General features: G+C 37.0%; 5 protein-coding genes, 1 non-coding gene and 1 pseudogene across 8 annotated transcripts; 3 read left to right on the top strand and 4 right to left on the bottom strand.

The window, feature by feature from the left end:
- The first annotated feature begins 1,764 nt into the window (after positions 1–1,764).
- On the top strand, positions 1,765–4,732 carry LOC147284771 (B-box zinc finger protein 19-like). Of its 2 annotated transcripts, none has more exons than XM_086242849.1 (5): positions 1,765–2,237; positions 2,862–2,958; positions 3,101–3,195; positions 3,286–3,528; positions 4,378–4,732. In XM_086242849.1, the coding sequence occupies exons 1-5, from the start codon at positions 2,145–2,147 to the stop codon at positions 4,381–4,383; spliced, it is 534 nt and encodes a 177-aa protein (XP_086098975.1). In that variant the 5' UTR covers positions 1,765–2,144; the 3' UTR covers positions 4,384–4,732. The 2 variants fall into 2 exon arrangements, with proteins under 2 accessions (XP_086098975.1, XP_086098974.1); XM_086242848.1 differs by having other exon boundaries at positions 1,769–2,237; positions 3,080–3,195.
- Positions 4,733–5,811: 1,079 nt separating this feature from the next.
- LOC147284770 (putative serine protease EDA2) lies at positions 5,812–9,803 on the top strand. 2 transcript variants are annotated; one of them, XM_086242847.1, is made up of 12 exons: positions 5,812–6,250; positions 6,352–6,507; positions 6,617–6,799; positions 6,894–7,010; positions 7,151–7,204; positions 7,290–7,361; positions 7,681–7,886; positions 8,023–8,117; positions 8,324–8,398; positions 8,807–8,890; positions 9,524–9,622; positions 9,706–9,803. In XM_086242847.1, the coding sequence occupies exons 1-12, from the start codon at positions 5,921–5,923 to the stop codon at positions 9,711–9,713; spliced, it is 1,479 nt and encodes a 492-aa protein (XP_086098973.1). In that variant the 5' UTR covers positions 5,812–5,920; the 3' UTR covers positions 9,714–9,803. The 2 variants fall into 2 exon arrangements, with proteins under 2 accessions (XP_086098973.1, XP_086098972.1); XM_086242846.1 differs by having other exon boundaries at positions 9,524–9,803.
- A 134-nt stretch (positions 9,804–9,937) lies between these two features.
- LOC147284769 (AAA-ATPase At2g18193-like) lies at positions 9,938–12,742 on the bottom strand. Its single transcript, XM_086242844.1, has 2 exons — positions 11,561–12,742; positions 9,938–10,912 (listed from the first exon to the last, which is right to left on the bottom strand). Exons 1-2 carry the CDS (start codon positions 12,566–12,568, stop codon positions 10,394–10,396), a joined length of 1,527 nt encoding a protein of 508 aa, XP_086098970.1. The 5' UTR covers positions 12,569–12,742; the 3' UTR covers positions 9,938–10,393.
- A 2,196-nt stretch (positions 12,743–14,938) lies between these two features.
- On the bottom strand, positions 14,939–17,712 carry LOC147284768 (AAA-ATPase At2g18193 pseudogene; annotated as a pseudogene).
- LOC147284767 (DnaJ (DUF3353)) lies at positions 17,701–20,235 on the bottom strand. Its single transcript, XM_086244771.1, has 5 exons — positions 20,037–20,235; positions 19,428–19,590; positions 19,236–19,339; positions 18,405–18,849; positions 17,701–18,064 (listed from the first exon to the last, which is right to left on the bottom strand). The coding sequence occupies exons 2-5, from the start codon at positions 19,574–19,576 to the stop codon at positions 17,914–17,916; spliced, it is 849 nt and encodes a 282-aa protein (XP_086100897.1). The 5' UTR covers positions 19,577–19,590; positions 20,037–20,235; the 3' UTR covers positions 17,701–17,913.
- Positions 20,236–20,302: 67 nt separating this feature from the next.
- Positions 20,303–20,375, top strand: TRNAE-CUC (transfer RNA glutamic acid (anticodon CUC)). Its single transcript has one exon. It is a non-coding gene; the product is annotated as a tRNA-Glu (tRNA).
- A 686-nt stretch (positions 20,376–21,061) lies between these two features.
- Positions 21,062–25,892, bottom strand: LOC147284765 (PHAF1 protein At3g51130). The gene is made up of 15 exons (XM_086244181.1): positions 25,695–25,892; positions 25,206–25,288; positions 24,893–24,967; positions 24,247–24,314; positions 24,067–24,172; positions 23,898–23,958; positions 23,593–23,759; positions 23,255–23,317; positions 23,092–23,139; positions 22,894–23,007; positions 22,695–22,794; positions 22,544–22,617; positions 21,997–22,101; positions 21,725–21,784; positions 21,062–21,349 (listed from the first exon to the last, which is right to left on the bottom strand). Exons 1-14 carry the CDS (start codon positions 25,789–25,791, stop codon positions 21,737–21,739), a joined length of 1,209 nt encoding a protein of 402 aa, XP_086100307.1. The 5' UTR covers positions 25,792–25,892; the 3' UTR covers positions 21,062–21,349; positions 21,725–21,736.
- Between the last annotated feature and the right edge of the window lie 934 nt (positions 25,893–26,826).

Raw genomic sequence — 26,826 nt, 5'->3', positions numbered from 1 at the left:
AAAAAAATTTGTGAGGTTTTAAAAGTAAACATAAAGTTGTTTTAGAATTTATCTTAAAACACGACATGAACAAAGCACGAACACGAATAAACCGCATGTCGTAAGCTATGTCGAGCTTATGTATTCAATATCTAAACCGATTTTGAGCATGAAACAATTAGTAAATGGGTTAATATGCCATTATATGAAATACAAATAAAATCCAACTAAATGAGCTAGGCCGTTTGACACATGTATTGGCATTCACAGTGTCACATCTTTGATCCTCCCATCCAGGGACGAATGCACGTTGTGGGCTGCATAGGCCGCAGCCCATGCTCTTTTTTTGTTTTTTAACTTACCTAGGTAGCTTAGCCCACCCAATTTCCATCTCAAGCCCAGTAGCCCACTGCCCACAGTTTAAGTATTTTTTTTTTTCTACTAAGGAGCAACTTCTCACATGTTGCAGCTACTGCCTCTTTATTTAATGAAAAAAAATTACTTTTACTTACTTCAACTCCCCCCGAAAACAGCCCATAGATCCCCACTTGCTCCAACTTCTTTCCTCTGCAGTTCCAAAACTCATCTCCCCGACTCTACACAAATAGCTCAACTCTCCAATCTCCAAGGGCTGCCAAGCTGCCAAGGTATTATATATGTATTTGCACCCAATCTCTATACTCTTTTTTTTTTTTTTTGCTCAACTATCTATTAAAATTAGAAATTTTTGCAATTTTAAAATTAGAGCTTTAATTATTTTTTATAATTAAATTAGGGTTTGATTTTTTTTTTTATTAAACTATAGCTTGATTATTGTGATTGTTAAATTAAAAATTGATTGGGAACATATAAAACAATATAAAATTCTAAATTGGGAACCTATCAAGTTGGAATTTGAAAAATTGGGAACATATAAACAATAGACATGCAATTCTAAATTTAAGTTGTATGTCTTTTATGTGCAGATATTCATTTTCAAGGTATTAACTAAGTGACTCATACTTATAGGTCTACAAGTTATTATTGTATGATCATCCACATTAAAAGAGAATTTTCTAATAGTATCAATACTTAATGATTTTTGCTATTTGAAGAAATATATGGCCCAACTTAGATAATGTTATATTATATTTGCATTGCATGTTTAATTGTTGTATTGCTATCTTTTTTTTGTGCGATTTTTTTTCTTTGATTAGATATGCATTTTTAGAATAAGGCTCATTATGTTTCCTCTAACTAGGTGTAACTGTTTTTTTGCTAATGAAATTCATTCATACAGTCGAGTTTCACTCGTAAGCTAAGTTTAGCTCACCCTATTTTGAAATCCTGGATTCTCCCAGCTCCCATCCAATTAGATTATCATCTTTTTTCTTTGATAAAATTCAGATTATAGTTGAAGCGGTGAAGATAGATGAATTAAGTATTAGAATTATCTAGTTCTACGGTTTGATTCCCTCCTATATAACCAAATAAAAATCAGATTATCGTCCTTCCATTTTAATCTATGACCATTTTTGGGGCCCAAAGATGCTTTGTGGACGGCAGAGCAGGATTCAAGGCTTCAAGCTCAACAGCAGCAGAGTGAGAAAGACCATCAAAGCAAGCAACAATAAAGTAATATAAAACTAAGCGAGGTGGGTCCCATGTCAGATATGCAACTGGTGGGTGAGAATAGCCCAAGGGACAAAATCGAATATCAACCCCACACCCTTTTGAAACTTGTGGCCATGGAGTGAGCTTGAGAAGAGCCTTTGAGCGAACATAGTTGACAAAACCAAACGTATTTATGATATTTGTTGCTTATCAAATTCATTTACCCAAAAAAAATTCTCATATCTGTATTTATTTATATAAAAAATACAATCTTTATTCTATATTAATATATTGTTGTCTTCTCGAATCTCCCCTTCAAAATCCAACTTAACCCAACCCAACCCACTTTTTTCTCAGTCTAATCGTGTTCTTGTTCATAGTCTTTCCCATCATTATAAGCTCCACTTCGATAATCCCAATTCCCAAGCACACTTTAATTTTTGGTGTATTGGGTTTTTTTTTGGCTGGCTTGAGTTTCTTTGTCTCTGGATTGTGGGATTGGATGTGAGCGCATCTGCCATCTTATACTTGTTCGCTGCATAGAAATATGAGAGTAGTGGAAGGGACTAATTATGCGAACACTTTGTGACTCTTGTGAAAGCGCAGCCGCAATCGTGTTTTGCGCAGCGGATGAGGCTGCTCTTTGCCGTGCCTGTGATGAGAAGGTAATGCTTTTTAGCCTCTTAATCTTCTAAGAATAATAACACCCAATTAGTAGTTTTTTTATGTTTGAACTTATTTTCATATCTTTGGTTTACTGGGTGCAAATTGAACCAAATATGGTGTTGGGTAGTTGTACGGTCAGCTGGGTTTGTATTTGTAGTTTTCCTACACTTGCTGGTGGACTTATTAGTTGCTTCATGTTAAGCCAACATGAGCATATGTACTGTCATATCAAAACCTAAATTATTTTTGGGAGCAAACATATTGCATAGTCTCTTTAGCACACTTGGGGAGTCTTGTGCATTGGCTGTAGTGCTAGAACCTTTTAATTTCTTGTTTCATCTTGTTGTTGTACTTTCTTCTTGTCTTTTCCCACATTGTATATATTTGTTAAGAAGAAAATGATTTTGGAAATAGCTTATTGGGAATGCTATTATGCAAACATACATAGTTTTCCTGAAAAGAATTTCTTGCTTACTTGTCCAAAATTATTGGAAATAGCTGATGGTAAATACCTACATCACATAGTTTTCCAGGAAGAGAGCTTTTTATTTTCATTCTTCTGTATTCTCTGGTATCTGGTCCACATCTAATAGCAATGCTTTAAACTGTTGATGGGGTGGCAGGTCCACTTGTGCAATAAGCTTGCTAGCCGACATGTGAGGGTTGGTCTTGCAACTCCAAGTGCAGTTCCCCGGTGTGATATTTGTGAAAATGCACCTGGTATGTAGGCCTTTTTCTTTCTTATATCCTTTTCCCTGATATGCCCTTGTTGTTCTGGGGGAAACAAAAAAAGAGAGATAAAAAATCACACTTATTCTATCTTCTTGGAAACTACATGTAGCTTTCTTTTATTGCGAGATAGATGGAAGTTCCCTTTGCTTGCAATGTGATATGGTTGTTCATGTTGGAGGTAAAAGAACACATGGAAGATATCTTGTACTGAGGCAAAGAGTTGAGGTTTGTTAATCCTTCTAACCAAGAATTGTATTCTTTTTCCCCAGCTGCTACGTATGACTTAAAGTTTTGCGCTGTTTGGTTTTTCTGTAGTTTCCAGGGGATAAACCTGGTAATGTTGAGGAACCTGCTTCCCAACCCATTGATCCAGGTGAGACCAGAAGAGTACATCACCAACAACCTAAAATGACAATGGGAGAGAACCCGCAAAATCACAGGGTGTCTCCTCTGCGTTTGTCAGATGCCAATGCTGATGGGCATGTAAAGATGGATACTAAATTGATTGATTTGAACATGAAGCCTCAACGGATGCATGGACAAGCTTCAAATAAAGAGGTTAGAGTGTTTTCATTATTCAGTATCAGCAGCTTCATCTTAGCTCTGTTTGATTGTAACATGTATCTTAAACTCGCAAGGGAGCATTTTCAGATCCCAAGTAAATGGAATGGTTCCCATCTTTATTACCCATATCTCTGCGTGGTGGACTGGTGAGGGTTGGGGGGGGGGGGGGGGGGGGGAGGTGGCCACCTGGAAAATAGGCCTACTGGACAAGATCTAGATCATAGTTGCTTATTATGGCCATGACCAAAGTGGTTAATAAATTGTACAAATTTATGCAACTGAACTAACAAGATAGACCTGTTTAATTCATAAGCTAAGAAATTGAAGCTGGGAAGGCGGCTGAAATAGGAACTTGTGAGTTGCGAATGATCATCTTTATGGTTTGTGGTAGAAGAAGAAAACAGTTCCCATTCTTATCTATTCTTTGATTGCATTATTATAATAGTCACAGTACTGCCAGTACTTGAGTCCTTCCTTCTGATCCATCAAATCCATGAGCTTTTTGTTAGAGAAATATCACATGAGTTGCTAAGGATTGAAAGTGTTGCCAAAAAAAAAAATTACATTCAAATCACAAGTTCTGCCATAAAGCATAAAACTTAACACCAGTTTTTATGTTTTGGTGTCTATTATGTAATTCTAAATGCTCAAACTTCAGCAATTCATTGCACTTCTAGAATTTAAAAATATTGCAATTCTCCAACAGAACCATTTTATTTCTATTGGATATTTCACTCACTTTAACTAATGAATGTAGAACTTGTTGGCTGTGCATATTAAAATTATTTGCTTAGGATGCCTACCAGTACATCTAAGCAACAAGTATCTGTTGTTGTTAATCAGGACTAATAATGACATATCTGGAAGCAGGGGCTACTTCACTAGTAGCCAGAAGGGCGATTCATCCATACCTTGGTTATCTGCTACTTCATGTGGAACTTCACTCCTTGTGTTCCTTTTCCTGTTAAGTGGGCATATATAGGTTTTAAAGGGTGTTTCCCATTATGTAGTTTAGTTGTGCACAGGATATAGCTGGAAAGCATCCATGGACCATGACTTGCTTCCAAAGCGAAATTCCATTATTTAGTGCAACTCATGTCAGTACTCAGAGTTTTGAAATTTTTGCAAATAATATTAAAAAATTAGGACTTTGTTGTAATGCCACTATGTTGTGTAATTTCCTTTAAATTTTGCTTTATTTTTTGGGTGCCTGTTGGATTCTTAGGAAATGGAAAACGTTTTGCTTTCCTTTCCGACACAAACAGAGCAATAGGATTTAAGCATACAACCTTAACCTCGGACTTGGGGTAAATGTTCCAGTAAGAAAAACCTTTGAATTTGCTTAATGAAATACTTGGCAAGAGGGAAGATGATAACAACTTTAAATTATGCTTCAATCAATGCTTAAATGAACATAACTTAATAATTAATCTGTTCTGAGCCGAGTGAAGATGTAGTCTTGTTAAGTCCATGAACAGAAAGTTTTCATCCAAAAAGGGGAAGTATTTGATAGGTGTTCCAGGAAAGTGTTGCAGAGAATATGCAGGAAGTATTGTGTTTTTAATAAAACTGTTCTATGTTCTTAATAAAAATGTTACCGAATTTTCATTAGAAAAAACTTTAAAATATTGGTGAACAGAAAGGCCATATAACACTTTAGCTCCTGTTGTTGGTTGGAGTTTTCAATTTTGTCAATATAGTTTAAGAACGTAAAACTATATCATTATAGTTTACATTTACTATGGAGTATGGAATGTATGGAGTGATGACGTGGCCATACATAATTGCCTAGATAAATGTATTTGTACTCTTTTCGTTTGTCTCTAAAACCTCCTAATCACCAATTCTCTGTCATCCTATATAAGAAAAGAGACAGAATTCACTAATATAAACATGGATTTGAACTCGAGATGACTACAGCATTATTTTGTCAATTTGATTGACAAAGTTATAGATTTGGAGTTAATTGTAACCTAATAAGAGCTAAAAAGATATGATTATACATTTTCAAACTACATGACGAAAATTGAAAAAGGTAGCAAATTATAGAAAATTGAAAAACTGTAATTTGACAGAAACACTCCCAAACATGTCGGAACCAGAAAAAAAAAAAAAAGTATTTACTTTTTATTTCCACACGAGACGCACGATTATGACAATCCAACGATCCACAATCAGGCCACGGAATTCTGGGCCGGCCCAACATCCCTACATAACTGAAAAACCGACTCCAGCCCAAGAAGAATCAAAAGCAGTACAAGTAGTCAGAAGAGGATTGCTTACTTGCTTGCAGTTGTAGTCGACCGCTTACAGAAACAGCGTTTGTTTTTTCCGTTGGGGACATTGAAAGAAGAACGACCAGGCCAATCGGGAAGAGACGACGACGATGAGGCTCATTCCGATGACGACGTCGTTGTCGTTTCTGTTGATGATGATGACGATGATGCTGTGGACGCTCTCTTCTGCGTTTGTGAGGCCTCCAAGTTTTCTTCAGCTTCAAAGCTTGTCCGGAAGCGGTAGCAGCAGCAGCAATTACTTGACGAACAAGGAACTCTGGTTCACTCAGACCCTCGACCACTTCTCTCCTTACGACCACAGCCAATTCGAGCAGCGATACTACGAATTTCTCGACTACTTCAGACCTCCGGACGGTCCCATTTTCCTCAAAATTTGTGGAGAGGCCGCCTGCAACGGGATCGCTAATGATTATTTAAGTGTAAGTAGTTTTGATTATCGTGTTTAATTAATTAGTAGCTTAATTATTAAACTGGAAGAAAGTCGCAATTTTTATGAACTTTTTGTTCATTTGTTTTGCAGGTTTTGGCGAAGAAGTTTGGGGCAGCTGTGGTTTCGCTCGAGCATCGCTACTATGGAAAAAGCTCTCCTTTCAAATCACTGGAAACGAAAAATTTGAGGTACTTGTCATCGAAGCAAGCGCTTTTCGATTTGGCTACTTTCCGTCAGTATTATCAGGTAATTAAGCTAGCCCATCTTTGAGTTTTCGAATTTATTGTCTTCAAATTAGGAAATTACCTAATTGAGCATCTAATTTACTGTTGTTTTATCGTGTAATTGTTCATAGGATTCGTTAAATTTGAAGAAGAATAAAACAAAGGCTGAAAACCCCTGGTTCGTATTTGGGGTCTCATACCCTGGAGCTCTCAGTGCATGGTTTCGACTCAAGTTCCCTCATTTAACATGTGGAAGTCTTGCAAGTTCCGCTGTTGTTCTTTCTGTTTATAACTTCACTGAATTTGATCAGCAGGTGGCTACAATGTTAATGGCTTTTGTTTTTCCCCCTGTACTGTAATCTATAATTCAGCCCTGTTGGTCTTAACTTCAACCCTCTCTAAATGCAGATTGGTGAGTCCGCCGGTCCTCAATGTAAAGCTGCACTGCAAGAAACTACTCGTCTTGTTGAACAAAGGCTTGCAACTAATGGAAAAGCAGTCAAGGCGTTGTTTGGTGCAACCCAGGTTGGATTCTTTGTCCCTTCCATTCACCAGTTTTGAATCATGATGTACTTTGAAACATGAGTCTACTGTCTAGTTTCACGCCGGTAGGATTTTCTTTTACACTTCTCGCCTTTTCATCTTGACCTTTATTCTGTTTGCAGCTTGATATTGATGGTGATTTCATGTATTTCCTGGCGGATGCTGCTGTTATAGCGGTAAATGTTACTTCTTTCTTAGTTTTGTTACTCAATTTACAATTTCGCTCAAACAAGTGATAATTATTTGTTTGAAAATGTGCAGTTTCAATATGGAAATCCTGATAAATTATGCTCCCCTCTTGTCCAAGCAAAGAATAATGGAGAGGATTTGGTGGTATGTTCCTCTTCTTGTCATCCCTATGGTTCTTTAATTGGTGCAATCTTGGTCCACTATGCTCGTTATGTAATTACCATAGTTGTGTTGTATAATTGGCCAACAGTTACTTAGCTTGTATTATGGTTAAAATATCTACATTAATTTTAGTCAACCTTGCCAGTGTGCAAATAATTTACCCCCTTTGCATGCCAGATCTCTAACTCTCAAATCTAGCACAACTATTTCCATGGGCTTATTTTTCATCAAGATGCCTCTTTCATTTTTCTCTGGTTGTCCAATGTTTCTAATGGGAAAAAAAAAAACTAATATTTTGCAGGACGCTTATTCCAAATATGTCAAAGAGTATTACCTCAGAAGTTTTGGCGTTGATGTTGAAACATATGATCAGAAACACTTGAAGAATACTTCTGTTAGTGAAGGCAATTCTGATCGGTTGTGGTGGTTCCAAGTTTGTACTGAAGTTGCATATTTTCAGGTAGCCCCTGCAAATGATAGCATCCGATCTTCAAAAGTTGACACAAGGTATGTTTCTGAAATGTCTTTTAAGCTAATACTTTTTTGTTGTTCATTTCTACTTTGCCTTTCTCTGCAGATTTGTGAATGTTCAAATATGTAGTTCTTGTATGCATCTCTGATTAATCATATGTTGTTGTTGCAGATACCATTTGGACCTTTGCAAGAATGTTTTTGGAGAGGGCATCTACCCTGACGTTGCTGCAACCAATGTATACTATGGAGGCACAAAAATTGCAGGTATTCATTTGGATAATTGATTTTCGAGCATCCAATAATAGAAAGCTTTCCCACCCTTGGCCCACCAAAAAAAAAGCCTCTAATAGCTGAGAGCATTTGTTTTACTAGAAGATATGGCATGATTTATTTATTTTCCATGACTTTTCTATGATGAATCTGTGTCTTTTTCATTGGTTCACATGATCTTATGAAAAATGAATCTGTAGGTTCAAAGATAGTTTTTGCAAATGGCTCACAGGATCCCTGGCGTCATGCATCCAAACAGACTTCATCTCCAGATAGTGAGTATCCTATAACTTCGATGAGAAGGCTCATTATTCCTACCCCATTCATTGATGTTAAAATATTTGAATTATTTCGTTTTATATCAGGCTGTATATGATAGACCAAATTGTAGCCAGTCTTTGTACCAATCAGGAATTGTCAGTTCAGTTAATGAACTTACTCTTAATACATTACAGATCTAGAGGTGATATATGGATAATTTCATCTGCAGTTTTAAACTTGTATTCTAATGATATTGCATGTTTACTTTGCGTTTAACACTTTGGTTGAACTGTTATGCAAAGTCACTTTATTAGGGATACAAACAATTGTTAGCCGATCACTTAATTTCCATATTTTTAGGTCTTTCTAAGTCTCGTTTTCTAAAAAAAAATTTCTTCTTTTTTTTCTTAATAAACTTCCAGTGCCTTCCTACATCATCTCTTGCCATAATTGTGGCCATGGAACTGATTTGAGAGGATGTCCCCAGTCTCCTTTAAGCCTTGAAGGTATGTATTGTTTATGTGTCGCTTTTTTATTTATAATACTGATGGATTATGAAAATGTCGACACAACTTCTGGCCAATCTGGGTTTATATACTCTTTGATTGATTTTCTTGCATGAATATCTAAAGTTTCCCAAATTAACTTTGTGGCCAATTTTGGATTATATATTATTTGACAAATTTCTTCCATATTTTCACTATTAGTTTGTATATATACCACATTGCTTATTATAAGTTTGAACTATTAGCTTTGCTTGTGTGTTTGCCTCACATCCTGCACCATCTCTTTCTGTAATTTTGCACAAAACAAGAATTGAACAAAGATGAAACAAAAACTGCAAGAAAACACTGAAATGGAATAACTAACCATGCAGTGGACTATTATTTCCCAAATAAGAAATTACTCAATTTGAAGATTATCTCTGCAACCATAGTGACGCTTATTAGCTTCTCAGGAAATGCATATGTTCCTGTTTTGGAAATGTTTAATAAGAAAATTGTGGTGTAGCTAGGTCTTGTCATCAACATGTACTTATATGAAGCATACCGACACATGAGTTTCACGTATGGCTGTGATTGTTAATTATTTTCCCATTCCTGATGCTGTATTTATTAGAATTACAACATCTTTTTCAGGTGATGCCCAGAACTGCAGCAACCCTGATGCGGTTCACAAAGTAAGGCAACAAATTGTAGAGCATATAGACTTGTGGCTGTCTGAATGCCAAGACACTGGTAGGAGTTACATGTAATATATTTATGTGATGTGTAAGTGGTTCTGTAACTAATCTTAATCTCACGTATTACCTTCTCAACAGATGTTTGATTACTAATCTAAGAAGGATATGGCCATACTAGTTGTCCCTGTATGTACACAGATCAATAATTCTAGGTATACAGTGTTTTCTTAACTTTATCTTTCGTTACTTCTATGTTATTGGCTAAATATATGAATATATTTTGAATTTCAAAACATGTTAATGTTGTCCATCATAGACCCTTAAATGAAGGACAAAATTGATGTGCCGTGAAGTACAAGGGTAAAAGTAAAATTGACATATCTATCATTGGAGATTCTCTTATAAACATGGAAAAAGTTAGCATAGCATAAGCTTTCATATGTCAGTCCGCTGGATTGCCAATATTTTAAACTAAATACAATGAGTGTTTGGTTTGATCTGAAACTGAATGCAGTATCCTCTTGAATAGAGCAGAAATGGTATTCAATCCTGGTGATTTATTCTTCTTGCCTTCCTTGTTGACCCAAGTCTCTCTTTGTCATGTCCTCTGCAATCTGAATGGGACATCACTTTATTTCTTCTTAGTCTTTTACTTCCTCTATTTTGGTAGTTGCCACAAGACCAAATTGTGGAGGTTGAACCCTTGCTAACTTTTCCCACTAATGGAGATTGAAGTAGAGTTCATATTTCGTATCATCCCATTATTTATGATGCTTATTAACAAATATGCAATGTGTTTGCATACTTCTTATTGACTCATCGTCGCTCATCGTCGCCCCAGTCTTCCTCTTCCTCTTCCTCTTCCTCTTACAACTCTTCTTCTGTTAACGATTCTAACAAGTTGCTTTCCAATGTCATCCATTTTCTGCCTCTTTGCTTCTTGAACCTCAATTTTATTAGTCCCTTCATCCTCTACTTTATTGCTCTCATCATTCTTTCGTTTGAGGAAATTGACAAGTCCTTGAAGAGTGACATCAGCATCATCACTCTTCATGAGCTCCTCAGCAACCTCTGCCGGGGTGACCTCTGTGCTCTCTATCAAGCCTTCGATTTCTCCACAGAGGCGGTGAGGGTTGCCGTCATGAACGCCAAGGTAGTTAGAGGCTAATATTTTGAACCCACTTGGAGTGCAATATGACATGTGAATGTGCACGTCCATTCTACCAGGTCGCAACAATGCAGGGTCTAGCCGATCCTTGTGGTTGGTGGTGAACACTATGATTCTTTCATCCCCGCAGCTTGACCACAGACCATCAATGAAGTTCAGTAAGCCCGAGAGGGTCAACTGCAATTATTATAACACCATGTCAATGCCCATTGAAATAAATAAACCAAGAATATTTTTCATATTTAACATATTTTTCATATTTAACATAATGCACGTTAGGGTCCATAAGCTGAAGGTGGTCAATCAATGAGCGCTTCTCACCGTTACAGATAAATGCTATTTTGCTCTCCATATTTTTAATTTAGAAAATTAAAGCACTTGATTTTTCAATTGAGATAGTTTTGTAAATTTACTGGCTTTTCATTTAAAACTTTGTTTACACAAAATCAAATCCTCATCCTGAAGAGTTTTGAGTGAGGAAAAAAAAATAGTCACTTGCGCATCACTTATATCGGCGGAATTAATTCAATTAGCAAAATTGAAAAAGTTCAGCACTTTAATTTTATAATTAAAAATATGGAGAACAAACTGTGTTATATAAGTGCAATAGTTCGGAGAGCAAAATTATACATATCCTTAAACCATATTGTTATTCTTAATAGTATAAACAAACAATTAATTTTCTTGGTCGGCAAGAATAGAAGCTGGCATACATTTTCCAAGCATCGAGTTAAAGAATGCTTTTGCTGCTAACTTAACTGATTAAGTTAATTAGGGCTATAAAAAAAATAAAAATAAAAATAAAACAGAGAGTAAAGTACTAACCCTGTTGCTAGGTTGATCAAACATACGGAACTGGTCCTCTTCACATTGCCGGTTTTTCAATTCCGCGCTGCAATCAATATCCTCGATCACCAAAATAGAACGATTTGTAGTAGACAGCAATACCCTCCTCAAATCAGAGTTGTTGTAAATGCTAGTGAGCTCCAAATCATACACATCAAACTTAAGATGATTAGCCATGGCCGCAATCAAGCTTGATTTGCCAGTACCAGGAGGACCATACAACAAATACCCTCTTTTCCAAGCCTTCCCAACCTTCTTATAAAACTCCCTCCTCCTCACGAACTTATCCAAATCCTCCATAATCATTCTCTTCTGATCTGGGTCCATCGCCATTGTCTCAAATGTAGCCGGGTGCTCCAGATTTACCGACCCCCAAATGCCCGATCCCCTGCCATTCTCATCATCGAACAAACCCGAATCGCGGGTATAAATTTTGACAACCTTTTCCTCTTCTTTGATGGCATTAGCCTTAGCAAACACATAGGGCAAGTAGAAGTCCACCACTTTGGATTTGTGTTTCTTCTCGAAAGTCAGCTCAAAGTGATGCTTTTCGGCCGAGTTTTGGTGGTTCTGGTATCCGGACCTTTCGGACTTTTCTGTGCAGACATAACGCCATTTTAGCTTAATGTTGTCGAACGTGTCGTTGACTTCTTCCCCTCTGTCAATGGAAAGGCTGATGTTCTTGTTACGCGGCGTTTTGCTGGCGCGGAGGCGTTGGGTGTGGACAGTGGTCTTGGTCTGGAGGTAGAGCTCCGCGGCCTCATAGACTTGGTTTCTTGCCATGCCGCAGTGCTCGTCGATGATGAGAGTGAGGTGGGAGGAGAGAGGGGTGAAGAGGTAGCAGAGGGTTGAGTAGATGTAGGAGCGGAGCTGGTGGGGGATGACCTCGTTGGCCATGGAACGAACCAACATCATGGAGCCTGCAAATGAGGCATAGGCTGAGAACAGAGTGGATGCTGATGTGGGCATGTCTTTGAGAGCAAACATTGTGTTGGGGTTTGAGTTGAGGGTTTCGGATGATTGATGAGTTTTGAGACTTTTGGAGGAGCTGAAGGTGTTTTATAACGGAGGTGGAGGAATGAGAGTCTTATACTCTTAGGCCACGTTTGTTTCACCGTATTAGCTAGTATTAGCTCGGATTGTGTTAAATAACAGGCTTATCCTGTGTTTGGCATCAGTCGGTGCTATTTTAAGTGGTACTACATAGCACCGGTTTTCCTAAAAACATGGCTTAGACGTTCTTCTACAACACGGTGCTGAAGTACCGTGCTAAATAACGAGTGCTATTTCTCCTTAGACTATTCGACACTTCCGAGAGTTGCACCAAGTTTGATCTTAGCTCTCAGTAAAACCCACTGGAGGAGACCAACATGCCCAATCCTCTCTTCCTCCTTTTTTTTTTTTTTTCTCTCTCTTTCTTTGTGGATCAGATCGATTAGCTTGAATTGATCTAATGGGTTATTTGAGATTGATATACTGAATTGATGCCTTGAAATTTTTCTGGGTTTTATAGATTAAGAGGAAGGAGGATGAGCGTGTGGGTGTGGGGGTGGGGTGGGAGCGATCTGCAATAATGGTGGGGAAGAAGAAGAAACAGAAGAAGAAAAAAGGGGAAAGGGCAGGATCAAGCAATCGGCCCAGGGCCCATCAGTAATGGGCATCTTGATGGTTCTATTGCATAGTAAGAAGGAAGAGTAGAGAGGGAATAGATGAACAGTAGTTCACTGGTTCTTGATCTATTATTGTTTCTGGGTTTTTTGTTTTTTTGTTTTCATGGGTTTTGATCTATTATTTTCTTCATTTTTTGGGTTTTTTTTTTTTTTCGTTCTTTTGATCTATTATTAATTTCAAGCTTCTTCAATTGTTTTAGCAAATGAACCTCAACTGTCCTCTGAAAATCCCTATAATGAATTAAGGAAAAATGAAAGTCCAGGAATTAAGAGCTGCACACATAACCACATACACCACCTAAAATAAATAGATAAATGAAGTGTTTTATCATAAACAAAAAAATGATATAATTGCTCTTGCATGCACTCATCTCACCAAGTATATACTGATCGATGATGATGAATTTGATTTAGCAAAACAAATGTTAATTAGATGAAAGGGTGTACAAGGAAATGGAGAGATGCAATGGCATTTCATAGCATTTTTTTTTAATAAAAAACAAATTAATAAATTATTTTAGACATTAAAACTAGAGAAATTTGATACTTAAATATTAACTCTTCAAACTATAATAAAAAGTGAATTCTTATTGTCTAAGATGTATTTATTTAATAAACAAATACATAAAGTTAATTATTTTAGGTCTTGAAACTATTTAAAAAAAAAAAAGATAATTAAAATGTTTTTATTAATTTAAAAATTAAAATAATTATAGCTTAGTCCGACCATGCATCAAACACAGAACAGTGTTATTTAGCTTATCCAACTTCATAGTCCGACATAGCACCAAACACAGGATACACCTAGTCCAGTTTACTCCAGTCCAACACTATCCAGCATAATCCATAAGAATAGTCCAGTCCAACATAGTCCAGCATACCAAACGTAGCCTTAGGCAGCAAGGAAATGATTCTCTCCAAGTTGCTTTACCAAGCAGTGTGAATGTGTTTTGGGATCTTGGAAGGGCTTCTATATATTCATTTTTTCAAGTTAAAAGTCAACAACTTCAACGATAGATAGACATTCTAAACAGTCTTTATCTAAAGCAAACTAGAGTGAGTGAGGCTAGAAGTTTTGTTAGAGCAACTCCAACAAACTTACTTATATTTTAGTTAAATTTTTACAAAAAAGTTAAAAATCTATTTTAGCTAATTGTTTTTAAAATCTTATTTCAATAATGTTCTCTATTTTAGCTAATATTAATATTTTAATATTTTAATATTATGGCTCATGAGAAATAAATTTGTATTCTTGTATTTAAAAAATTCAAAAATTATTCCCATTATGCTACATTGGCTAGGGGTGGGCACGAGACGGGATCAGTCGAGATTGACCTCATCCCGTTTCTAAGACTGAAATATTTGATCAGGACGAGATGACCATTTTTCAGAAATGGTACCGTGTCAAACTCATACCATATGGTTCGGGATGGGTCGGTACCATTTGCAAACCGGCGGTGGGCTGGACTTTCCGGCCTTGATTTGCTACAGCTGGTGGTCGGCCGAAAAAGGGAGAGATACGAGAAGTGATGGCCGGCGAGAGGGAGTTACTCTGGTGGCCTTGGGTCGCTAGGAAAGTGGCCGGGTTTGAGGTGGTTGGGTGGCTCGAGTTTGAGGTGAACCCCGTTAGAGAACACAAGAGCTAATTCATTGTCACCTCTTCTTTCTTCCTCTTCCAACCCCTCCTCTAACAATTTTCTTTTATCTTGTTATCCAGTTTCTGCCTCTTTGCTTCTTGGATTTCAATTTTTTTAGTCCTCTTACGCTTGAGGAAATTGACAAGTCCTCCGAGGGGAACATCAGCATCATCACTCTTCATGAGCTGCTCAGCAACCTCTGCAGGGGTGATCTTTGTGCTTTCTGCCAACCCTTCAATTTCTTCGCAGGGGCGATGAGGGTTGCCTTCATGAACACCGAGGTAGTTAGAGGCCAAGACCTTGAACCCACTTGGAGTGCAATAGGACATGTGAATGTGCACGTCCATGCGACCAGGGCGCAACAAAGCAGGGTCAAGCCAATCTTTGTGGTTGGTGGTGAACACTATGATTCTCTCATCACTATAGTATGACCACAAACCATCTATGGAGTTCAGTAGGCTTGAGAGTGTCAACTGTAATCATCACAACACCATGTTAATCCCAATCCACATTCACAATTAACAAAGCAAATAACCAAATTATGAAACAAAAATAAACTAAATTTCAATCAACCAGTCATTGTTTTTAAGGGCATATTTAACAATGCGATTCGAACATGAAACATCCACAAACCATTACGGGAAGAACCCTAGAAACGAGGTGTTGATACAAAAATCCGTAAGAGAGATGCAATAACTTAAGATGGATGATATGGCTGATTGGAAGCCTTGTTGGGTGATTAGGTGGATGTTGACTTGAGATTATCAAGATTTGTTGGATTGATGGTTGGAGCTGATGAGATCTTCCTGCATAAACAAAAGGTCAAAGAAAAAGGACCGATATGATATCAGCCAAATACGCTCCAATGATGAAGTCAATGAAGTGCATTTGAAAGTGTTGAGTAAAAACAAGGAAGAACAAATGATGAACTTGGGAGAATATGGAAGAACAATACAAGATCTTCTGGGCTATTCTCAGCTGGTTGTGTGTATTTGGGTGGGCTTTTGTGAGCAAATTTTGTTTGTCTCTTTTGTGCATATAGGTGAGTTTATATAGACAAAGGAAATTGTGAAGGTTAAGTTACTTGCATGAGGGTGAAAGGTTGAGAAGAGGTCACGCGTTCGGCCATGAATAGTAGCATGCACAGCTACCTATCTCCTTTACATTTAATGTTACATTAAATGCAAGTATGGAAGATCAATTGAGATGCCCTAATAGTCATGGCTATGACCTGGGATGTCTTATCTGTCAGAGAGTTATGTCAGAGATATTCAAGTAAGGCGGTTCGTCCCGACCCTAATTTTCTAGAACAACGGTAGTGTCTGAGCCGATCTGATCACATATTTTGTACACGCAAACATGAAACATATCCACGTTCGGATCGATCATAGATGAACTGGCTCAGACGGTTCCGACGCATAGTGTAACGACTGTCGTTCGACGGCAATTTGTTGGTTACTGGACCTTTCTGAGAAGATGATCACCAGACGTCAAACCGAACCGAACTGGGATATCCAAGAAAAGATGAACACTCAATTTCTTAGAAAATCCTAAGATCGGCTCGGATAGGATTTGGGGGGTCCGTTGAGATAAGTCGATCCGAACTAACAATGGACACGTTGCCGAGCTGGTTGTAGTGACATGAAGGTCCAAGTTTGACCTATTTGACCGTTGAAAAGTTAAAGTTTGAAATTAGATCTGACCAGCCACATATCGATCTATGATTGGTTGTTAAGTCAATGTGGATTTATCCACAAACACGAGAGTCAAATACAGCAGTGGAAGCAGCAAGTTTTTCAAAATAGATGTCTCTAATGAATCGTTCGGCACCTGATATACCCAAGAACCAAAAAAACAAAAACAGTGCTTACCAACACTGGGGGCTTTTTGACTTTGGTAATCGAAGCCAGCTGCTGAATAATACATTGCCGGTTTTGAATTTTCAGGCTGCAATCAATATCCTCAATCACCAAAATCGAACGATTTGTAGTAGCCAGCAATGCCTTTCTCAATTCAAAGTTGCTGGTAATGCTAGTAAGCTCCAAATCATATCCTCTTCTTCAATGACCTTAACCCGAGCAAACACGTAGGGCAAGTACGAGTCCACCACTTTGTTACCCAAAAGATATATCATCGTTTTCATACCAGCCTAACTTACACTAATATAATATCATCACATATATCACAACTTCTTTCTTCTCGATCTATTGGTTGTCAAACTTTGAACTATCTTGATTTTATTTACACATCGTTTTTGTTTTGGTCGAATATTTACACATCGTTTCATCATTAAATTTCCTTTTTAAAAATATGTAGAGAGATTTATCAAACTTTTTAGGACGTGAGACTTGAGTAGGGCCTACCCATTCTAAGGGATCCTATATGATTGGAATTGGTCATGAAGTTTCTTATTACTTCTTTTGAAGAACAATATAAGCGAAGATATACTAATGGCATCTTTACATATCTAGAATCAAGACGTTTCAAATAATGTGTTTATTAATTGTCAAGACGTTTGATATTCACAGATTATGTCTCATTAAGTGTAGTTATGTTAGAATGCATGGTCCTGATTCACATTCTATCAACACATGTTAACACTGTCTAATATCAGAACATTTTCCTACAGTTGGCTTAACTTGTCGACCATAATACCAGGGACAATGTTCTGCTTTACAAGCACATCGACTATCTTCCTGTCATCAATGGTGGATTGGTAGAGTGTCTCCTCAAAGAGGATGGCACCTGAGATGAAATTTTTTTGGTCGAACGTCAATAATATATGACAAAACGAAGGAAAGAAAACATGAAGTGCTTGAACCATCTTCTCTTTCATCTAATTTTACATCCTCTCTCCAAACAATGAAACACAAATCTCTTCTCCCTAAACTAGGAGGCTCATTAACACAAATTGCAAGAAGTATCAGCACTGTCACTATAAAGGAGACAGCTCTGCATAAGCAAAATCTCCAAGAAAATCTATTTCCAACTCCAACAAAATTGAGGTTTGTCATAAGAACAGCCACTACTTCAGATAAGTAGATGAGACCCAGAGTAGCACATAGGTTATCAATGAAGTTGTCACCTCAAAACTCCTTGGTCCTTTAAGTAAAGGTGGAATCACAGACACCATCAAGAAGGTTCCCAAAAGCCATGAGAAAACAAATGCTCCAGCACTGCATCAAAGCAAAAAATTAGCCAAACGCTTTCACTGTTGCCACATTTTCAAGTTTGAATAGCAGGGAAGACTAGGTAGGCACTTAAATTTCGAGGGATGAAAGAGCATATATCATCAATCTGGAATTATTTAGCCTAATTTGGAAAATATCAATATGGTTATTGAAGAATGTTGATGATAATAAAGTCTCAAAAAAATTGAGTACAGGTCCTACCAAAAGCTAGTGTGCTTTCAGGATTTTATTACTCTAGATAAAATTTCAAATGCCCTATACAGAAAATTTAATAGGAAAACTACACAAATATTCAGTAATGAAACAGAAATTATTAAAAACGCACCTGTAGAGCATGGCTCGTAATTTGCTCTTCAGCCTATCATATACAAAATAGATGGTAGCCAACAAGGAAATGGCTACCTGAAGGGTTGGACCTTCTTCGGTTGGAAATAGAACAGTGAGAGCTCCAAGGACTATAAATGCAATGGACGTTTTTATAATGAACTTTGTGGATGGAGTTTGGAACCTACTTCTCACAGCTTGCACAATACGGGACTGACTGACTTGCCTGACCTTTTTCTTAATGTCGATTTTTGGGTTCTTCCTGTCATAAAACTTCTGCATGATTATTTTGTCATGGGCTGATTCAATTGCGTCCACACTTGGTTTGTGACCTGCATACTGTCGGATAAGGAAGTTCCTTGCAGCTTGAATTTCATCTTCAGAAGCCTCCCTGCTTAGTCCAAGTCGTTTGTATGGGTCCCTCACATTAATCCTAGGAAAGATAGCTTTACTTGCAAAGACAGATGAACGAAGAAAGTTCAGAGAGTTAAAGATGCTAAGTTATGACAGCGTCTAATACAATGAATCATATGTGCATTAATATAACAATATAATAGTTACAAGATTCAATGAAATACGAACTGAAGATTTATGCCTAAACAAGTGATAAGTCACTGATGTCAAGCAACCTAGAACTGCACCAAAAGCGTTCACGTTCTACTTGGTTAGGAATTTTACATACCAATTTGTGCAAGAAAGGCCAGTAAGGTTAAATTTGAGCGATATTACACATTGAGCACCCAGACTTAAAACATAAATATCCAAAAATATAGCCAAAGAGGCAAAATTAAAGAAAACCACAACAGCCGGAAAACAATAAGGTGAAAATTACCAGTTGGTTCATTTGTCATATCACCATAAGAAGCATCCATGGCACACTTGATCAGATGAGTTTTTCGTGCATTCAATCTTTGTGTAAGACCAGCCCAATAACTTCTGTTTGATTTCAAAAAGAATAAATAAATAAATCACACACATGCATCCACCTCACTGAATTTGAAAACTGATTACACAAGAGCTGTACCTTTTGACCCGAAGTAGCTCATTCTTCTCTGCAGGTTTCCAAGTTTGAGGGAAATTTGAAACTTGCCTACACAGGGAACCGGAAGTGCGTACGGGTATTTGGAAGCAGCATCTGGAGGGACGACCAATCAGTCCAGATACAGCAGTCATATTTGTGATACTTGCTGAAAAAAATAAAACAGAATCAATCATACCGCACCCAGAAAAATGGGAAGTCTTCTTCTTCTTTTTTTCCTTTCATTTTCATAAGCAATCGAATCTTTTTCAATGACATTTATGGTAACATTTCAGCAGTATAAACCGAGCGGCAACAAGAAATGTGTATGAAAGTGGTTTTTAAACAATTCAATGTTCAGTTCAAAGAAAAAAACGAAACAAGGGAAACAATTGAATCCCTATTTTATCATCGAAACTCAACCTGTAATGAAGTTTTCATCAACTTTGACACACTTTGAATTCTGGGTTTGTAGAGTTTGCAAAGCTACTACTCCACTGTTTTTTTCTAAATTGATTGGAATTCACTAAACTACGATAATCATAAGCCGGCAAAGAAAAACATAGTAGAAAAAAATAAAAAGGAGGGGGCAAAAACTGAGAAAAAATAGCATACCTGACGGCTGATGGTGGAAGATGAAGATGAGTTCAGGAGAATGCGTTAATTTGGTTTTGCTGAGGAGTGTGGCAGCGACTTCTGCAACGGATAGGGAAGACGCATAGAGAAGAGAAAGGCTAAACAGTAAACGCTAAACCCTCCTGCTGCCGAAAACCAAAGATGGTACGCTACTCCCTAGTGATCTAGTCTCTACGACTCTACTGTCTTTGGCTTCTTGGATTGTTAATTTAATATATATATAAAGTGTGGAATAGGTTGTCAAATCCGTTGTAGTCTAGTTGGTCAGGATATTCGGCTCTCACCCGAAAGACCCGGGTTCAAGTCCCGGCAACGGAACTTTTTATTTTACGCTCCCCTTTTAAATTTTCTTTTTTACCTGATCAAATAGACAAATACTACCTGAAAAAAGAAAAAAATGAAAACTTTGTTTTTAATTCACGACCGTTCTTATAATAAAGGAATCAACTTGAAATACTAGTATAAAAATTATACATGAGTAACATAATACTATAGATACCAAATTCTAATTTTTTTTATTACCTTGAATGTGAAGGTAAACACCCTCCACTATATTAGAGTAATAAACCTCCACTGCTCCCAAAACACATTTATATTCTACTGAACATTGTTTAGTTCATAAATGGAGCTTCCTCTTTAGTCTTTGCATGCGAGTCCTGCAATAACACTCGTAATTGTAGTGTTATTTGCACAATGTATGCACTCCCCTAAATTCAACTGATTGAAACAATCGCATTTTATCAGAATGATTTCATGGGAGTATTAAATAGCAAAGATAGCTGTAAACTCGCCTTTCAGAGTTCATTTATCACTTGAATTCAAAAGATGTTGGGGCAAGAAAGAAGACAAACCAACTGGCCAATAAATTGAAATATGAACTCCAATTCATCTAGAGAGGCCAAAATAGCACCTTTGTCACTAGATGGCACATGTAAATGGATTCCCCATTCTATTTTGATCACATAAAAACCGACTGTCGTGCCAAACTATGAACAGGCAGAGAAGACACAAGAAATCTGGAATTATGGACAGGTGCTGTAGGTTGCCAGAAAGCAACTAGAAATTGACATAAGGGAGAACATAATGCATTACATGTATACAAACTTCCATGTGAACTATTACATAAGAAACACAGTAATTACACACTTTAAGAGTACAATTATCTGTACAAACCATTACACAACTGTACAATTATCATTGCCCCTTGACATGCTGACGTCTACAAACAGTATTTGATGATTTCACCAACTGTACAAATCCCACCTGCTTCCCCATAAGATGCTGCCATCAAACTGGGGCAAACAAAAAATCAAAACAAAGAAGCAAGAGAAAATTTTGCAACAAGTTATAACTACAGAAAGACTCAGTTCAAACAGAATTTGAGGTTATACAGAGCTTTGAAAAGTAGCATTATCTACACGAAGGCATAAGTAGTGTTAGAGTGTATACAGATATTCATTCGTACAAAAAATTTGCAACAGGAGAAGTTTTGCATTTGAAAAACAGAAGGGCACCGCCCCAAAATTGCACTCTGAAAACAGTTCTACATAAGCAGGCCTCATTGATGATCATTAGATGGAAAATACGATAGTGCAGCCTATGCAGTCTTTTTCCAATGTATAAGTAAACAAGATATTGCTATAAAGAGTATATTCGAAGCAACATACCACACAATATAATCATGACTGGAAAAGAGTCACAGTTGCAATGTATCCATTCTTCATCACCTGTTGATTTGTCAACATAATATTTTATTAGCAATCTCATGCAGAACCATACCACACTGGAATTAACTAAAATCGGCAAACAATAGTTACACTAAAAAGAACAGTAAGTTAGCATAAACCAGATGAATCAATCATTCATCAACCATTTTCAACATACTGGGGAATGGGGATTGACAACATAAACCAGATGAATCAACCATTCTTCAACTCACCTCGAATGCAACATTTTGATAACCATATACAAAAGTAGATCCAAACGGATTGCTAGTAGAGCCTTGTGTCTGAATGGCAGCTCGGCCACAGTCGCCAAGGATTTCCTACAAAGAATAATCTTTTGTTACAACCATAACTCCAACAAGATATACACAGAAAGGAGTAAACTGATGACAGATGCTAACAAGGACACAATGAGGGACCTGAGAAAGTAGTTACTATTGGAAACCAACTGAACAAAATACATATACAATAGGTTGAAAAATGAAAGAAAGAACCTTTACAGATCCCTCACTCTGTTTCATTGAGGTCAAGGAACAGGGAGCGAGGGAGAGTGGGAAGGGAGAGAGAGAGAGAGAGAGAGAGAGAGAGAGAGAGAGAGAGAGAGAGAGAGAGAGAGAGAGGTTCAGGAAAAAAAGGGTAATATGAAATCAAATGCACGTCACTAGAATATATTTAATCCAACACTTCAATCAACTATTTTAACGGTTAATAAATAAAAATCATTCCAAATAAGGTCATATAAATGATAAAAATGCATTTTACCTTCACATGCTCCCACTTTGAGCTTGGTGTAATCGTGTGTTTGCAGTTATTTACCTCCTGAAAAGACCCCCCAACTGCAAGAATGAAAATCTTGTTTATCAGTTTCCAAGTCAATAGATACAAGAAACTTCAGGATCAGAAAAGAACTTACAGTCAGAAGCAAAGATGACAAAATTGCACTTTATATATGAATTGAAATCTGCATGACCGGGATAGTTTGTATGCAAAACAAACTTCTTGATTTTATGAGTCTGGAAACAAAAAAGTGATCAGAGAACTTCCAGGCACAAAGACTATTATAATGCAAAACATCATAACTGTACATTGACAACCAGAAAGAAAGTCAAAACCTGTCCATCAAATAAAATGTCCAACCCACGGGTAAAGTAATTGTAGAAGTAATCTCCACACAGCGTTGTCCGTGGACGAGGGTCCGAGGCAGAATGAATAACCATTTGGTCTACCTACACACCAAACAGAATCGATAATCACCAATATGAATGCATTTAGAAAAATTACATACTGCTTAGACATCATATCAGAAATACCTGCTTTTGATGTATCCCACAAGGACGACCCAATTCTGTCCAAACATCCTGTAGAAAAAAAGGAAACCATGAGCATACACAGGACAAACAACAGAACAGTAACAATTGCCCAGCCAAAAACATAAAGTAACTACAGCTTAACTACATGAAATCTAAAACTTGCCTGAGGTGATGCACCAAAAGGAATATTCTGGCCACCAACAGTAAAGAGTAATTCTTCCCCTAGCTGGATAAGATAAAACTTAACTGAATTAGATCCTAGACCTACAATCACCTGTGTCAATCAACTACACTGACAGACTTTACATAAGTAGCATCAGGTGTCAAAAAGTTAACCACTCATGAATAAACCACAAAAGCAAAGCATTTAATCCTCTTCATATCAGGGTTTAAAATCTCCATGATGCCCATCCCTCGTGCTAGGAAGTTGATGGTACTAGGAGAAAAGCATACCATGGTTTAACTGAAATGATGCAGGGCTAATTGAGAAAGAAGCCAAACCTTCACATGCACCTCTTCCATATAGAGGCTGCCCATCGGTAATGGAGGAGCAGAAGCCTTATCCATTAACGACCCCACACCAACTTTTTTATCTGTAGAACTATCATATATGGAGACACGGCATGTAACTGGTGTGGTGCCATCCGGAAACTCTAATGGCAATTCAGCTTTTGATTACAAAAATGACAAAATTCAGAAATTAGAACTTGCAAATTCTCTAAAGCAAAAAAAAAATATATATATATATATATCTAGAGTTAATTCACCCAAAAAACAACTAGAAGTAAACAATGTCAATAAAATACCTTCTCTTTCATGACAGCAATCTGTATACTGGCTAGGAATTGGAAACGCAAAGGAAAGCCCCTGAGTAGCCATGGTTGGTAGAAACATAAAACAGATTTCAGATGGTAAGATGAACATATAAGGAGATGAAATAAAGATATGTGAAGATTATGTATTGAATTTACGTACTGGGTAAAATAGAGTGTAGACACCTCTATCTTTGTCATAAATTCCGGGAAACGTAGGTCCAAATAGGGCATATACAGCTACAAAAGTCGCCAGAGTGGATGGTCCCCTGAAAGTAGATATGAAGTTCAATAATATACCTCATAGCATATATACTAGAAAGGCTGAAGTAAAGTAACCCACCCAATCAAGGAAGTAGCATAGCGCATCTGAAGCCGTTTTATATCAAAAATTTCAACAAGGCGCAGTCTCTGTGACAGGATTTAAAGTTAGCTTCCATATCATAACACAAGGCAGTTGTAGTCTTGTAGATATTACAATCCAAGAAAACATTATAACAAGAAAAGCAAACGTACATATTCACCTGGCATAGTAAAAAATGACCTGGATACAACAAATAAACTCGTAACGGTATCATCATCACACTCTAAAGACAAACTTAGCTGAAGAGGATGTCATCTATCAGTGTTTCATGGGTTAGCAATGACATACAGCTCTTACAAACCGTTTTGCTTCTTTCGTACCAATTAAGGTTAACTTTCGACACAAAATGTTGGCTACTACAACCATCAATAAAACATAATTGGGTATAGAACTTATGGATTGTCCTTCAGTAGTTTTCATTTCTAAGTGATGATGCATGAGTGACTACCACAATCCTCAGTCACATGATGTTAATAGCTGCATCATCCTATGGATCTTATATTTATTCAGCGTTGGGAGTAAAAAACCATTCCCAATTTATGTGAGAAACAGATTTTTGACACACAAAGAAAAGAAGCACATGCAAGAAAGAATGACAAATTAGAATGTATATCAAAAAGAATACCTGTGACCAAGGATCAAACCGAAGATGAAAACCATGATCTGGAAAGCTTATAACAATATCCAACTTGAGGGGCTCCTGCATGCAAGAACCACAGTAATAAGAGGTTGTTACAACTTATGGAATATGGATATTTCAACAAATGCCCCTTGTGAATCATAGTGCTATTTGTCTCATTGCGTGAATTTGTGTGCATATATGTTATGTAACTTTACAAAGAAAATCCCTGCTTAATCCAAAGATGAAATAAAGGAAATCCTAAAAATGTGCTTGTGAATTACATAAATGATATAAAACATAGTACATTGATCCAAACCTCATCAAAATACTTCACATGGACAACATCGTAAATGTTAGGCTGCTGCTCTATCTGGGCAAATGCTTCGCATATCGGCATTCCTGAAACAAACATTTGATATTGATTCCAACAATCAGTTCAGCTTCTAACACCAACGAATTTATTTCATTAACAAATATATACCAAAACAGATACTGATATACAATCTTTACACCAAGAAAATAACCAAATAAAATAATTAAGCCTTGTAGAGTAACGTTGAAACCAAGAAAAGCATCTTAAATTCAACCTAGCCAGACACCAAAAAAAGATAGCATGTAAATTTTACAAAATGAAATGCTCGCATAAACTGTGAATTGCAAAAAAAGATCAGTTCTTAACAAAAATGAATTGTTCGCATAATTTCAAGTTCCATAAACAATTGTTACACCTAGGGTTAAAAAACTGAATAATTGTGAAATAATGAGATGATCAATAAGGTAAATTAAAAAATGAATAGCAAATTACCAAGAGAGAAGGGTCCGATTCCGTAGCCGGGTCGGAGATCGAGCACGATGGCACCCATGGCGGTGCCCTCGCAGCGTCGTCGAGGTCTCTGCAACATGCCTGGTATTAGGAAATGGGTTTTGATTTTGGTTTGGGGATGACAAAGATGATGATGGACTCCGTTAATTACGTGGAAGGAACGCGCATGTGTTTAGTGTTTATATACACGCCACAGCCACAGGCTTCGCTGTGAGTGCTTTGTGCGCACGTAATGTCGACACAAAACCGAAACCGTAATTTTTTGGTGTTGGTTCGGGGAAAAACAGGTTTTTTCATGTTTTTCCATAAGAATTAATTAAAATTGTGAATTCAAAATGATTAAATAAGAATTTCCTTTTTTTTTTTGGTCGAGAATTTGTGAACCTTCATTTTTATGTTGTGATATATCATATATGGCAAGAGCTCAAATAGTAGTAGCCCAAAGCTATTGTTGTTAAAGAACTACATATGATAAGAGTTTAATATTCACTTTTTTGTGTAAAAATGATTAAAACCAACAGATTTTAGCGAAAATATGAGAATGTTATGTTTAGAATTGATTTGCTCGCACAAATCTTAATATGAGTACCTAAATTTAGATTAACTCAAATTATATGTTAAATAGATAAAACCAACTTAAATGTTAAAGTAATAAATTTTATATAAATATTGAAAGTAAATCATACAAATAATGAGATTAAATCAAATGAGGCTGGGTCGGGCTGGAACAAAAAAGTGGAAATTCTGGTCCAGTCCAACAGACCCCTTATATAGATCGGCCTAGTTAGAGGTGCAACTCAAGTGAGTGTGTGAGGGTTGATGGATGGACCAACCTCAACCCAACTTTGTTAATTTGAATCCCAAACATGAGCTCAGGCCGATTATAAAGAAGAAATGAGCTCAAGTCGTTGGAGTAGGACGGGTTCTACCATTCTACCATTTTGGAAAGCAAACTCTTTGCGTCTGTTGTGTTACTTGTGTAACATTTTAGTTTTTAGTTTTTAGCTTTTTCAGTTGAAGAGAGTAAAAAAAGATATGAAATAAACGAGAAAGATAGATAACGGATGAGGAAGGTGAGGGGAAAATGAAAGAGAAAAAATAAACCAATTAAAAA

Source organism: Dryas octopetala, chromosome 5, assembly GCF_963921425.1.
Source record: "Dryas octopetala chromosome 5, drDryOcto1.1, whole genome shotgun sequence".
Classification (NCBI taxonomy): domain Eukaryota; kingdom Viridiplantae; phylum Streptophyta; class Magnoliopsida; order Rosales; family Rosaceae; genus Dryas; species Dryas octopetala.
This window is presented reverse-complemented; position numbering and strand designations above follow the sequence as displayed.

What these genes read in the sequence shown, in the direction of transcription:
- LOC147284771 (XM_086242848.1), top strand. Translation starts at nt 2,145, where the DNA reads ATGCGAACACTTTGTGACTCTTGTGAAAGCGCAGCCGCAATCGTGTTT. An exon ending in TATTTGTGAAAATGCACCTG is followed by an intron (nt 2,959 to 3,079) that starts GTATGTAGGCCT and finishes AACTACATGTAG; the next exon opens with CTTTCTTTTATTGCGAGATA. An exon ending in TACTGAGGCAAAGAGTTGAG is followed by an intron (nt 3,196 to 3,285) that starts GTTTGTTAATCC and finishes GTTTTTCTGTAG; the next exon opens with TTTCCAGGGGATAAACCTGG.
- LOC147284769 (XM_086242844.1), bottom strand. Translation starts at nt 12,568, where the DNA reads ATGTTTGCTCTCAAAGACATGCCCACATCAGCATCCACTCTGTTCTCA. An exon ending in TTGATCAACCTAGCAACAGG is followed by an intron (nt 10,913 to 11,560) that starts GTTAGTACTTTA and finishes TAATAATTGCAG; the next exon opens with TTGACCCTCTCGGGCTTACT.
- LOC147284767 (XM_086244771.1), bottom strand. Translation starts at nt 19,576, where the DNA reads ATGACTGCTGTATCTGGACTGATTGGTCGTCCCTCCAGATGCTGCTTC. An exon ending in GAGCTACTTCGGGTCAAAAG is followed by an intron (nt 19,340 to 19,427) that starts GTACAGCTCTTG and finishes GAAATCAAACAG; the next exon opens with AAGTTATTGGGCTGGTCTTA. An exon ending in TTACGAGCCATGCTCTACAG is followed by an intron (nt 18,065 to 18,404) that starts GTGCGTTTTTAA and finishes GCTTTGATGCAG; the next exon opens with TGCTGGAGCATTTGTTTTCT.
- LOC147284770 (XM_086242846.1), top strand. Translation starts at nt 5,921, where the DNA reads ATGAGGCTCATTCCGATGACGACGTCGTTGTCGTTTCTGTTGATGATG. An exon ending in CTTTCCGTCAGTATTATCAG is followed by an intron (nt 6,508 to 6,616) that starts GTAATTAAGCTA and finishes AATTGTTCATAG; the next exon opens with GATTCGTTAAATTTGAAGAA. An exon ending in ACAGACTTCATCTCCAGATA is followed by an intron (nt 8,399 to 8,806) that starts GTGAGTATCCTA and finishes ATAAACTTCCAG; the next exon opens with TGCCTTCCTACATCATCTCT.
- LOC147284765 (XM_086244181.1), bottom strand. Translation starts at nt 25,791, where the DNA reads ATGTTGCAGAGACCTCGACGACGCTGCGAGGGCACCGCCATGGGTGCC. An exon ending in AATCGGACCCTTCTCTCTTG is followed by an intron (nt 25,289 to 25,694) that starts GTAATTTGCTAT and finishes TGTTTGTTTCAG; the next exon opens with GAATGCCGATATGCGAAGCA. An exon ending in TTGCTGTCATGAAAGAGAAG is followed by an intron (nt 23,760 to 23,897) that starts GTATTTTATTGA and finishes TGTAATCAAAAG; the next exon opens with CTGAATTGCCATTAGAGTTT.